General features: G+C 50.5%; 1 protein-coding gene across 2 annotated transcripts in view; it reads right to left on the bottom strand.

The window, feature by feature from the left end:
- Positions 1 to 3,807, bottom strand: part of Fbxo21 (F-box protein 21) — a 35,981-nt gene extending 32,174 nt beyond the window's left edge. The window contains exons 1-3 of one of the 2 annotated variants that reach the window (XM_028765434.1): positions 3,533 to 3,807; positions 2,594 to 2,729; positions 538 to 632 (exon numbers count right to left, since the gene is read on the bottom strand). In XM_028765434.1, coding sequence (XP_028621267.1) covers positions 538 to 632; positions 2,594 to 2,729; positions 3,533 to 3,771 — 470 coding nt within the window. In that variant the 5' untranslated portion in view covers positions 3,772 to 3,807. The remainder of the gene's footprint in view (positions 1 to 537; positions 633 to 2,593; positions 2,730 to 3,532) is intronic. The other variant, XM_028765433.1, reaches the window with a different exon arrangement.
- Between the last annotated feature and the right edge of the window lie 8,073 nt (positions 3,808 to 11,880).

Below are 11,880 nucleotides of genomic sequence, written 5' to 3'. Positions count from 1 at the left end.
GACAGGTGGGAGCCCCGTGCATGGCTGGGATGACAGGTGGGAGCCCCTGTGCATGGCTGAGATGACAGGTGGGAGCCCCATGCATGGCTGAGATGATAGGTGGGAGCCCCGTGAATGGCTGGGATTACAGGTGTGAGCCCTGTGCATGGCTGGGATGACAGGTGTGAGCCCTGTGCATGGCTGGGATTACAGGTGTGAGCCCTGTGCAAGGCTGGGATGACAGGTGTGAGGCCCGTGCATGGCTGGGATGACAGGTGTGAGGCCCGTGCATGGCTGGAATGACAGGTGTGAGGCCCGTGCATGGCATCCTGGGTATTTCTAAGCCAAGGCTGGTTGAGTCCATGGATGAGGAACTCATGGCTGCAGGGACTGGCAGTGAGTCAACTGTTCACACTGAGAGCACACATACACAAAGCTTTTCAAAACCTAACTGTGGCATAAGAGAAAGTATCTGGAGACACATAGCTCTTCCACACACACCGCAGCGATTCCCTCTGAAGTTATTATGGTGGCGACACCAAGGAAGCTGTGGCTTACCTTCCTTCCATGTTCAGGATGCATACCAGCTCATCCTCAAAAAAGATCTCTGGGCCTTCAAGGTTCTCAATGTCACTGAAGCCATTACAAGGAACCTATGGAGAAGACACACACAGGAGGCCTCAATCATGAGTTAGCACAGCTGACTCTGGCAGACATAGCTGAGCCCCAAGTAAGGGAGGCCACACATGGAGCAGTGATAGCAGCTCCTACACACTCCTCCTAGGGCCTCCAGGGCAGAAAGAAACATGGCAGCCACGGCACACTCAGACCCTGGTACCCGAGGCTACGGCCTCACGCTCATACAGTCTGAGTTTCTGAGGGGCAGAGGCATAAGTCCGAGGCAGAGGTGCTCCTGTGTGTGTACTGTGCTCTGCATGTTGAGGCGACGGTGCCTTTATGCAGAAGCAGTGGTGCACGTGTGTTGGGATGGACGTGTACATATGCTGAGGTGACGGTGCGCTGGCTGTTAGGTAGAGATACATGTGTGGTAAGTTGGTGGTACATGTGCTGAGAGCTGGGGGTGCATTAACAGTCTCAGGCTAAAGTCCTGGGATTTCCCCCAGTTTTCCTCTTGAAAACAGCCAGTGTTTCAGGTTGATGTGTGTGTACATGGAGGAGAACAAGAAAACCAGTGTGCGGAGCCAAACTGATCACTCATCTAGGAATCCTCCCCTGAGTATGCCCCTGCTGCGTTCAAAGTCCACCTCACATTCTAATTAAGTAAGTAGTGACAGGGGAAAGATGAGGGGAATGTTCATCATCAGTATTAGATAAAATCAATATTAGATAAAAGCACACACAAACACAGGTGGATCACAAGGAGAGCCAGTGAATCAGTGGCCTGTGACTAACTGTATCCCACATGCCCTGCACCAAAACACCTGGGTGTGCACACAGTGAAGCTGGGGCACTGTTCCACACTGAACAAAACCTTGGTTCATTCTGCCGTGAATGACCATTTCTATAAACAAATTGGGGAATGTCTATTTGTAGTTCCCATAGGGGACTGAGTTAAAAAGTGTTCAAAGTTCAGATCTGCCCTTTCAAAACCTGAAACATCTTGAAAATGCTGTTCAAAAACTCCACTAACAGCAGAGTGGAAAATCAGAAATAACCTTCAGAAAATAACCTTTGTCAACCTAGAAGAACGAAACAAGTAACGTCAGCTACACTGACTGGTCGACGCACAATCTGCAGGGACGAGAAATACGAGAGGGGACAATTTCCTAGCCCTGCAAAAAGTAGTGAGTGGAATGGGGACACTTTGGACAAGGGAGAAATGACGACTAACCCTGAACCAGAAAAGAAATACACATCCCCACCATTACAGAAAAGTGACACACAACTCAAAAGCCAGGCCTGAGGATGCGTACTCGGAATGACAGCCTTCGGGAGGCTGGACGGGAGTTCAAGGCCAGCCTGGGCCACACAGTGAAACTCCTCTCACAGAACAAAGAGTCACAATGATAAGAAAAACGATGAAGGGCCAGGAGCAGCGGATGCCAGGCAGTTTTCTTGGGGTGGGGGGAGGAGGACAACGGAACTGACCTACGGGTAGCTTTTAACTTTGGTTCCTGAACAAATGAGGCAGCATTTACTTCTGCAAGCCTTCCTGGGAAAAACAAGTCCAATAGCTTGACAGTGTTCAAACACTGGTGACTCGCAGATCACTCAGTGGCTCTACAAAGCGTTTAACAGTCTTGAAGAGAAATAAGCCTTCTCTGGACCTAGTGGACACCGCCCTCTGGGTCCCTCTCCAAGGTTCCTCAACACCTCACTCCCTCTGGCTTTAAAAAAAAAAAAAAAGTAGGGCTAGTAGGGACAAATGGCTCCGTGTGGCTGGACAGGAGGGGAAGGGAGAGGGCACAATGACTCCCATAACCATGTATAAGCAAGGGATTGTGTGACCATTGAAAAGGGAAATCGGAAGAAGAGCTGAGAAGCTAAGGCAGGCGCACACGAACGAGCTTGCTCGCGCACGCACGCGCACACACACAAACACGCACACACACAGAGAGCATGACCAAGCCTGAGCCACATAACAGATGCTTACGTGCTCTGAAAAGAACCGTTTGGAGAAGGAGGCTACAATCTTCCGGGCCTCTAACCCAGCTTTCTGCCGAACTTTATATTCCTCTAACCAATTGACGTAGTCGGTGGGACTGTAGTGCTTCATCAGGGAGGGCCACCTAGAAGGGGAGAGAACACCCTTCTCAGCTCCGCAGAGACTGCAAAAACCACCACGGAGGAGTCTGTGGGCAAGGGGGTGGGGGACCTGGCAGAGGCTCTAGCTGCCAGATCTATAGCGTATGCATGCATTCCCTTAAGACTCAAGATGCAGTGACCTTGGCGTGGCGACACGAAGGCAGTGTTTCTAACACCAGCTTCCCCCTACCCCATCTCAACCCCCGCCCCGATCTCCGTGGTGGCCACAATCACAGCGATGCTAACGGTTCGCACTGATGGCGCGCCTCCTCAGCACCAGGCCCTGCAACCCCGGGCCGCATCGCATTTGATTTCCCCACTTCTGCAAATAATAATAATAATAATAATAATAATAATAATAAGAGGTCTTATCCCGGAACGGGGAGCCCCAGGTTGTGGAGAAGGGAGGTGGATGGACATCACCCCCCTCCACCCCCAACCAAGGTCACGGGCTGGAATGGCAGGTCCGATGCCGGCATCCTCCCGAGCCCGGAATGCACGCAACGCCGCCTGCACGTAAACATCCTGCACCCAGCGGACCACAAACGATGCGCGTCCTCCCGCAGCCGGGAGGCGCTTGAAGCCGCAGCCCCGGGGGCCGAGCCGGAGGCCTGGCCGCGGGCGGCTGACGGACCCCATCGGAGCTCCGGAGGCTCCGGGCCCAGGCCTTTGTCTGCGGCCGCGGGAAGCGGCCTGGAGCGGGCGGCGCGCGGCCCGGAGGGTAGCGGGGTGGGGCTCACGCGAGGCCCGGGCCGAGGGGCTGCGGGGAACGGAGCGGACGGCTCACCTCACCCGGAACTGCTCCTTCCACACCTGCCCGCTGCTCTGGCACACCTCGCGCAGCCGACGGCAGGTGCTGGACACGCGGCCGATGTCGAGCGCCGTGAGCGAGCCGCTGCACAGGATGTACTCCAGCACCTCGCCCGGCAACTGCACCAGGCAGCTGGGGCCCGTCGCCTCGGCCGCGGCCTCCTCAGCCAGCGCCGGCACCACCTCCATAGCGCTGTCCCCCGCTGCCGCCGCCATCTTGTCCGCGTACCTGAGGGGCCGCTGCGCGGGCGCGCGCGCGATAGGAGCCTAAGAAGCCATGCCACGCCCCGCCGGGGGCGTGGCCGGGGAGCGCCCCGCCCATACCGGGGTCCCGCCCACTCAAAGCCCGGAGCACAGGGAAGAGCCAAAGGCGAGAGCGCTGCGGCAGATAAGGTCTTTTTTGGGTCCTGACTATCCCAGCGGCGTTTTTTGTTTTTGTTTGTTTATTTTGTTTTGTTTGTTTTGTTTTCTTTAAATGAAAGCTGGGTGCTCGTTTCGGCAGCGCAGATACTAAAACGGGAACGATGCAGAGATTAGCATGGCTGCCACGCCTAGGATGACACGCACATTCGGCGAGGCGGTGGCGCAGGCCTTTAATCCCAGCATTTGGGAGGTGGAGGCAGGCAGATCTCAGAGTTTGAAGCCAGCCTCGGACAGCCAGTTTCAGGACAGCCAGGGATACACAGAGAAAACCTGCCCCCTTGGGGGGTCGGAGAGGGGGAATTAAAGTGGGAGTTGGGAGCTGGTGAGATCGCCCAGCAGGGAAGCCCTAGTGACCAGAATTCCAATCTCAAGCAAGTTGCCCTTTGGTCTCTACCTTCTCTATGTGACAATAACTGAAAGTTAAAGCTGACCATGCTGGCTTACTTTGTAATCTCAGCTCTCAGGAGAAGACTGAGGCAGGCAGATCAAAAGTTGGGCTATCTATATTAAGATCTGATCTCAAAAGCAATTTGAGAGCAGAGTCTGAAGTAGTCCACACTGGTCTTGAGTTACGTATTGGAGCAGGACCTTGAATTTCTGGTCCCCCCCTGCCTCTACCTCCCAAGAGCTCGTATTACATACAGGCATACACCACCAAGATGTGGTGGTGTATGGACTTCAGAGGTGGTGGTGGTGTGGGAGTGGAACCGTGGGCTTTGTCGAGGTTAGACATGCACTTTACCTCCCTAAATTAAACTGTTGAAAGTGGCAATCTACTCTCTTACGCCGAGCACTTGCTGGAAGGGATTTGGCCTTCTCCAAGGGTAACTGGCTCTCCAGGGGATGCTGGGCCACGCTTATTATTTGTTTTGGGGGGACTCCTATTTCTAGCCCGATGATGGTGTGGGGAATAATAGTAACCCCTGAATCTATGTCCTGATTTTAGGCCAATCAAAGGATGTTGGGAAGCTCTCCTGTATGTGACTGGGTCCCTTCAAGCCACCAATCCTTTTGACTCTGCCTCTCAAATGCAAAAGTGTGACATTAGAGGTGTTCATGATGTCTGTTTTTAATTGTCTTCCACTCAACATTCCTTCCTTATTTGAGGACATATGTGCCCTCACTGGCAATACAATAATTACCAAATACATTCCCACTCCATGGGAAAGAAAACCAAGGCTTATGAACCTGAGTCATTGGCTGAGTCACAGGGAACAAAGATCTGGATTTGAAACCCCTCAAGCAGGTGGTGTCACAGGTGTGAGTGTGTTTTTTCAGTGCTTGCCTCTGCTTTATTTTCTTAATGCATGTGTGTGTGCATGTATGTGTATGCCTGTATGTGTGTGCATGTGTGTGCACGTATGTATATGCTTATATGTGTGTGCACATGTGTGTATGCTTGTGTGTGCATGTGTGTGTGCATGTGTGTGCGTGTATATGTATGCTTGTATGTGTGTGCATGTATGTGTGTGCATGTGTATGCATGTATATGTATGCTTGTGTGTGGATGTATGTGTGTGCATGTGTATATGTATGCTTGTGTGTGCATGTGTATATGTATGCTTGTGTGTGCATGTGTGTGTGTGCATGTGTGTGCATGTGTGCGGAGGCCAGAGGAGACCCTCAGGTCTCATCTTTAGTAACGCTTTTATTTATATTTTAATTTCTTTTGTGTCCTCATGTGTGGGTGGCGTGTTTATACAGGCATAGGAGGGGAACTTGCAGGAATCTGTCCTCTGCTCCCATCACACAGGTCCCAGGGAAGGGACTCAGGTCACCAGGCATCAAGCACCTTTGCCTGTTCAGCAATCCCCATCCCCCCTCTAAGGAAAACAAGCAAACAAGACCAAATTCAGTTCACTGTCAGATCCCGTGCTATGGGAGTGACGATATCATAAGGTCAGAGTCCTTGAATCTCAAGCCTGTGGATTCTGACCAGAGTTAGAAAGACCAGCTGGTCTACAAAGGGCACAGTAAAGAACTCTGCTCAACTCAGGATGTCCTGGGGTCAGAACCTGGTAAAATGTCTCAGCGGATCCTGCCAAGTTATCTGTGGTTCTGTATCGTCCTTAGAAATAAATCTGAACTCTCTTAACATTGTTAAAAAGGGACAGACATCATCCTTCCGCGGCTTACGCCATTTTCTCCTCCTCCAGCCCAAGTGGGTCCCAGATAGCTGCCGTCTCCTTCCTCCCACTGGTACACTCCTGGGTGCATCCCACTCAGGATCCACATTCAGCCAAGCTTCCCCGTTTCTGTTTGCCGACCCTCTTCCTCCAGGGCTTGGCCTGGCTTCTGATTGCTGCCTCCCCACACCCCTGTGTGTTTTGTTTCTAGTTTTTTGTTTTTGTTTATTTGCTTGTTGTTGTTTTTTTCCAGACAGGGTTTCTCTGTGTATCTCTGGCTGTCCTGGAACTCACTCTGTAGACCAGGCTGGCCTCGAACTCAGAAATCTGCCTGCCTCTGCCTCCCAAGTGCTGAGATTAAAGGTGTGCGCCACCACTGCCTGCCCCCCCCCCCCACAGTGTTTTCAATGCTATAATCCCTTGCTTGATCTATGACCGTTTGCTCAGCCTGTGTCTTCCCCTTCTGGCCTGAAACCCCTTCAGGACCAGAAGAATCTCTTCCAGGTTCTTACTTCCTTGGCAGAGACTTGCATGTGGCAGATTCTTCATAATTATCACCCATGGACTGCGTGACAGTTAGCTTTTACTGTCAAAATAATCACAACCTCGATTCACTAGTGAGGGAAGTCTCTGTAAAGAATTGCCTATGGTAGGTTGGCCTGTGGTATGTCTTGGATGCAGGAGGGTTTGCCTTAGTTAGTTAACTGGTATGAGAAGACCCAGCCCACTATGGGCGGCGCCATCCCTAGGCAAGGGGGGTCTTGAACTGTGCGAGAGTTGAGAAATCTAGGCGAGCATAAGCATGTATTGCATTCGTTTCTCTCTGGTCTTGACAATGGGTGTGCTGTAACTAGCTGTCTCAGATTCTTACTGCATTGACTTCCCTGTGGTGGAGCATAACCTGGAATTGATAGCTAAAATAAACCTTTTCTCCTCTAGCGTTGCTTTTCGCCATAGTATTTTACTAAAGCTACAGAACTGAAACTGGTACAGACTATACAGGTCTAACCAGCTTTCGGGCTAGAAGAAGCTACCTAGCCTTTGTGAGGCTCACTTTTCCCCATCTGTAAAATGGGAAGAATGTCTACCTACCTCCTGGGGAAGTAGATTCACATGGCTTGTGCAGTACCGTATCTAGCCAAGAGGGGTTGTGGCTGTGGGTATTTGAGGCAGGACAGAGGGCCTCATTTCAGGACCCACACTGATGGAAGAGAAGCCAGCTGTATGATCATAATGGCTTAGAGTCTGCTTCAGCCCAGACTCTGAAAGCCTAGCCTCCAGAGACCACATCTCTCTGTCCTCAGTCACTGCCAGGTCCCCTTTTGTGGCCCTGGACTGCTCCTCCTGCTTTGGCCCCAATCCTAAGCTGTCTTTAATCACCATCATCACCACCATCCCCACCATCGCGGGTGGTGCTCAGACCTGGAGAAACCGTTTCCAGCCATCCTTTCAGAAGCCCGGGAGCTGATCAGGGATCTCATCAGGAGGGATGGTCCCTTCCTCGAGCAGCCTGCCACCTGATCGTAGATGACCAGAGATTATCAAAGACGTTGATTGGGGTGACAGGGAGGAAAAAAAAAATCTGGCAGGCAAAATGCCCTTTACGAATGAAGAAGGTGGTTCTGTTGTGGAATTCGCATTGAAGAGAGCGAGCCGCCCCTCAGAGAGAGCATGGTAATGAGTTGACCAAGAGTGGCAAGCAGAAGGGGCGGTGGTGGCGCATGCCTGTAATCCCAGCATTTGGGAGGCAGAGGCAGGTGGATTTCTGAGTTCGAGGCCAGCCTGGTCTACAGAGTGAGTTCCAGGACAGCCAGAGATACACAGAGAAACCCTGTCTCGAAAAACCAAAAAAAAAAAAAAAAAAAAAAAAAGAGTGGCAAGCGGATAGACCGCCGGTGAGACCCCACTCTGTGTACCGGAAGTCCTATCCCCCTCCTCACAGAGCGCAAGAACGCAGGCTTCCTTTAGCTCCTTGGGTAGAAGGTGAGACCTCTTCCTCGAGACCTATCCTTTCCTCCTTCCTCCTCAAGTGGCCTAGTCTTCTGGGAACCCACCAAGCTGCCCTTGGCCTCAAAAAATAATGAAACTCTTCAACTCTCTATTACACAGGTGGTTCCAGTTAAGAACAAGACGCCCAGCTTGGCTCCTGGTAACAGGGAGGCAGGGACACCGTCTTCTCCGGTATTTATGTTTTCAAAGAGATGTTTCCCAGGCCTGTAAGAAAAACATTCCTGGCTAATGATGCTGGCCAGGAACTTGTTTAGGCCTTGAGGGGAAGGTGGACAGGATGCCTCCTAACCATGAGTAAGAAGGAGTAAAACAGGAGTTCTGCTGTTGGTGCTCCTACCTCAAGAGTGAGCCCCGAGGGAGGGAAGCATGCCCCCAGAAAACAGACACAAGAGGGCAAATTCCACATGCCCCCACCCCCTTTGCAGGAAACTTTCAGGAAAGATGAATCCAACAGGATGTAGGTTCAAGGATATTAAGGTCAAGGGGAAGGAAGAAAATGGGGGTTACTTGTTTTTGTTTTGGGTAGACTAGTCTGGTCTTGAACTCACAGAGATCCCCCAACCTCTGCCCCCCGAGTGCTGGTATTGAAGGCACGCGCTACCATGCCCAGCTATTTTCTTTGAAAGATTAAAGTTACATTATTTTTTATGTATATGGGTGTTTTGACTGTCTGCATGAATGCCTGTGTGTGTCTGGTGCTCCTGGAACTGGAGTTAGAGGTGGTTGTAAGCGCTAAGGTAGGGGAAGGGAATTGAACTCAGGATCTCTGGAAGAGCAGCCAGTGCTCTTCAGTGCTGAGGCACCTCTCCTGACCCATGGGCTACTTCTTAGTGAATGCTGACTTTCTGATGGTACTGATGAAAAGTCTGGGTAGTGGATTTTTTTTTAATGCCCCTGGACTGTAGTGGCGGTGGTTAAGAGGTACATTGCTGTGGGGATACGATAGCTCCAGTGTGGGGGCAGGTATGGATTTGTTTACTTTCCCGTGATCAAAAAAACAAGGCACACTTATAAGCTTTATGGATCAAAGGAACAGAGACTATATGTACCGACACATTTCACCAGGAAATGCTTGAAGAAGTGAAGCTATTGTCGGGTACTTGTTTAGCGTATGAGAGAGGTCCTGGGTTTCATCCCAAAACTGGAAAATAAAATGAGAAGTGATATCTTGTCTATCAGTCTGTCTGTCTGTCTGTCTGTCTCTCTCTCTCTCTCTCTTTCTCTCTCTTTCACACACACGCACACACACACACACACACACACACACACACACACACGGCATACATCTTTAATCCCAGCACTAGGGAGGCAAGAGACAGGAAGATCTGTGAGTTTGAGGCTAGCCTGGTCTACATAATGACCTCCAGCAGAGTCAGGACAACATAGATAGTCCCTGTCTCAATCAATCGACCAATCAGTTAATCTCAATCACCCAATCAATAAATGCCACACACATACACACTCTAGCTAATCTGCCCAGATCCATGACTGCTTCCTCGAGCTTTAACCACCCCAGTGGGAGAGGGGATGTTCTAAATAAGGACACTTCTCAATTTCCCTCCACTCTTACGCCTTGGAAACAAGGGGGCCTCAATTAATTTAAATGACCCCTCTTCTGGGGGAAGGAAAAGGCTGAAGCCCTGGATCCAGCCTTAGAAGGAACCGAAGCCCTCCCAGAAAGGGATTTGACACAGTTCTAACAGCTTAACAGACCCTTTGTGGGGACAGACTGGGTCACATCTTGGCCCAGACTGCTCAGATATAAATACCTCTTGCCCATACGTGGGCAGTCCCCAGCAGCCTGTAGCTGGAACTCCAGGGGATCTGTTGCTCTCTGCCCTCATGCACACAGACCCTGACACAGACATGCACTTAGAGACTAACAGTTTAATCAACTTTAAACCTCATGTCAGGTCGCCAGCACTGCCTTAGGGGTCATTGGCCTCTTTGGGTGCCCATCTTGCACACAATCTCCACGATCCAGGTAGTCTTGGGGCTCACCACACCTCCTTCAACAGAGCCCGTCATTCTCAGGATAAATGCAGTCTGCCCTTGGTGGGAGGTGGGGGCTCTACGCTGTGGATTCAACCGACCAGCTAAACAAATGGGGGTCAAAAACGTTTTAAGAAGTTAGATGTGGTGGCAAATGCCTCTAATCCCAGAAACATCATGGGGCCTGAGGCAGGAGGGCTGAGACATTGAGGTCAGCTGGCTACATAGCTAGAACTTGTTTAAAAACAGTAACACCAACGACAGATAGGCTTGGTATGTGGCCCACTGGGTAGAGCGCTCGCCTAGCGTGCATGATCAGCGGTTTTCTACCTTTGGGTTGTGACCATGGGAAAACACATTATTTCCAATGGTTTTAGGAATCCTCCCCCCCAACCATAAATTTATTTTCGTTGATACTCTGTAACTGCTTCTGAGCATGTAGTGGGTGTCTTCGTTCCTAAGACCATCAGGAATATGTGTTTGCTGATGGTGGTGACCCACAGGTTCAGAACCGCTGCCCTAGGTTCTACCCCCAGCAATGAATAAACTCTTATAATGGGGTTTGCCTGTAACTTTAGCACTTGGGAGGTGGAGGCAGGAGGATTAGGAATTTAAGGTCATCTTTAGCCAGGTAGTGGTGGTGCATGCCTTTTATCCCAGCACTTGGGAGGCAGAGGCAGGTGGATTCTGAGTTTGAGGCCAGCCTGGTCTACAGAGTAAGTCCCAGGACAGCCAGGGCTATACAGAGAAACCTTGTCTCGAAAAACAAAAACAAACAAAACAAGGTCATCTTTAGCAGCATAGTGGAGTTTGAAGCTAGCCTAAGCTACTCAAGACCCTGTCTGAAAAACAAAATAGGACTTTTTGGTTTTGTTTTATTTTTTGTTTCTCTGTATAGCCCTGACTGTCCTGGAACTCACTCTGTAGACCAGGCTGGCCTCTAACTCAGATCTGCCTGCCTCTGCCTTTCAAGTGCTGGGATTAAAAAAGTTGCACCTGTTTTGCATATGTATAGACTTTCATAATTGTCCCAGACACACAATAAATACCTACTTATCTAGCATTTGGTCTATGAATTGCAAGTCACCAACGGGTGACTTAGATACAGTGAGGCTGTGTGCAGATTATATACAATTCAATGCCACTTTATAGAAGGGGCCTGAGCCTGATTGGACCAGGCCTGCTTGGCTACCACAGTCTGACAGCCACTGCAGAGAGGACAGTATATTTGCAAAGTAGATGAGCAGATATGGGCCCCAAGCCTCTCCAAGAACCAGATGTTGCTTTTCATGAGAGAAAGTAGTAGGGAGGAGATGGCCCAGTGGTTGAGAGAGCCTACAGTTCTGACAGAGGACCGGAGTTCGATTCCCAGTACTCACGTCAGACTGTCAGAGTTGCCTGTCACCTCAGCTCCAGGGGATTCAATACTCTCCCTCTTCTGGTTTTTGGGGCACCTGCACACATAGGATATACACACACACAGCCAGAGATACACAGAAGTTAAAAGGTAGACTTAATGGGCAATGTGACTGGACATGAAGCTCTTATGGGTCTGCTCCGTGGTAATGAACATCCATGGTTCTCTGAGGAATTTAAAGGGGTGGATATTTTGGTCTCTCCATACCTAAAGGCCACTTTGTCACTCACTTGCACAGGCCCAGGTGAAGAACTGATGGCATACTTTATTTAAATATCTTGTATGGGGCAGGTTTTGAAGATGTGGGACACCTCCCTCAATGGTTAAGGGCATGTACTACCCTCTAGAGGATCTAGC

The sequence above is a fragment of the Grammomys surdaster genome, unplaced genomic scaffold, assembly GCF_004785775.1.
Source record: "Grammomys surdaster isolate TR1022 unplaced genomic scaffold, NIH_TR_1.0 164, whole genome shotgun sequence".
Classification (NCBI taxonomy): domain Eukaryota; kingdom Metazoa; phylum Chordata; class Mammalia; order Rodentia; family Muridae; genus Grammomys; species Grammomys surdaster.
This window is presented reverse-complemented; position numbering and strand designations above follow the sequence as displayed.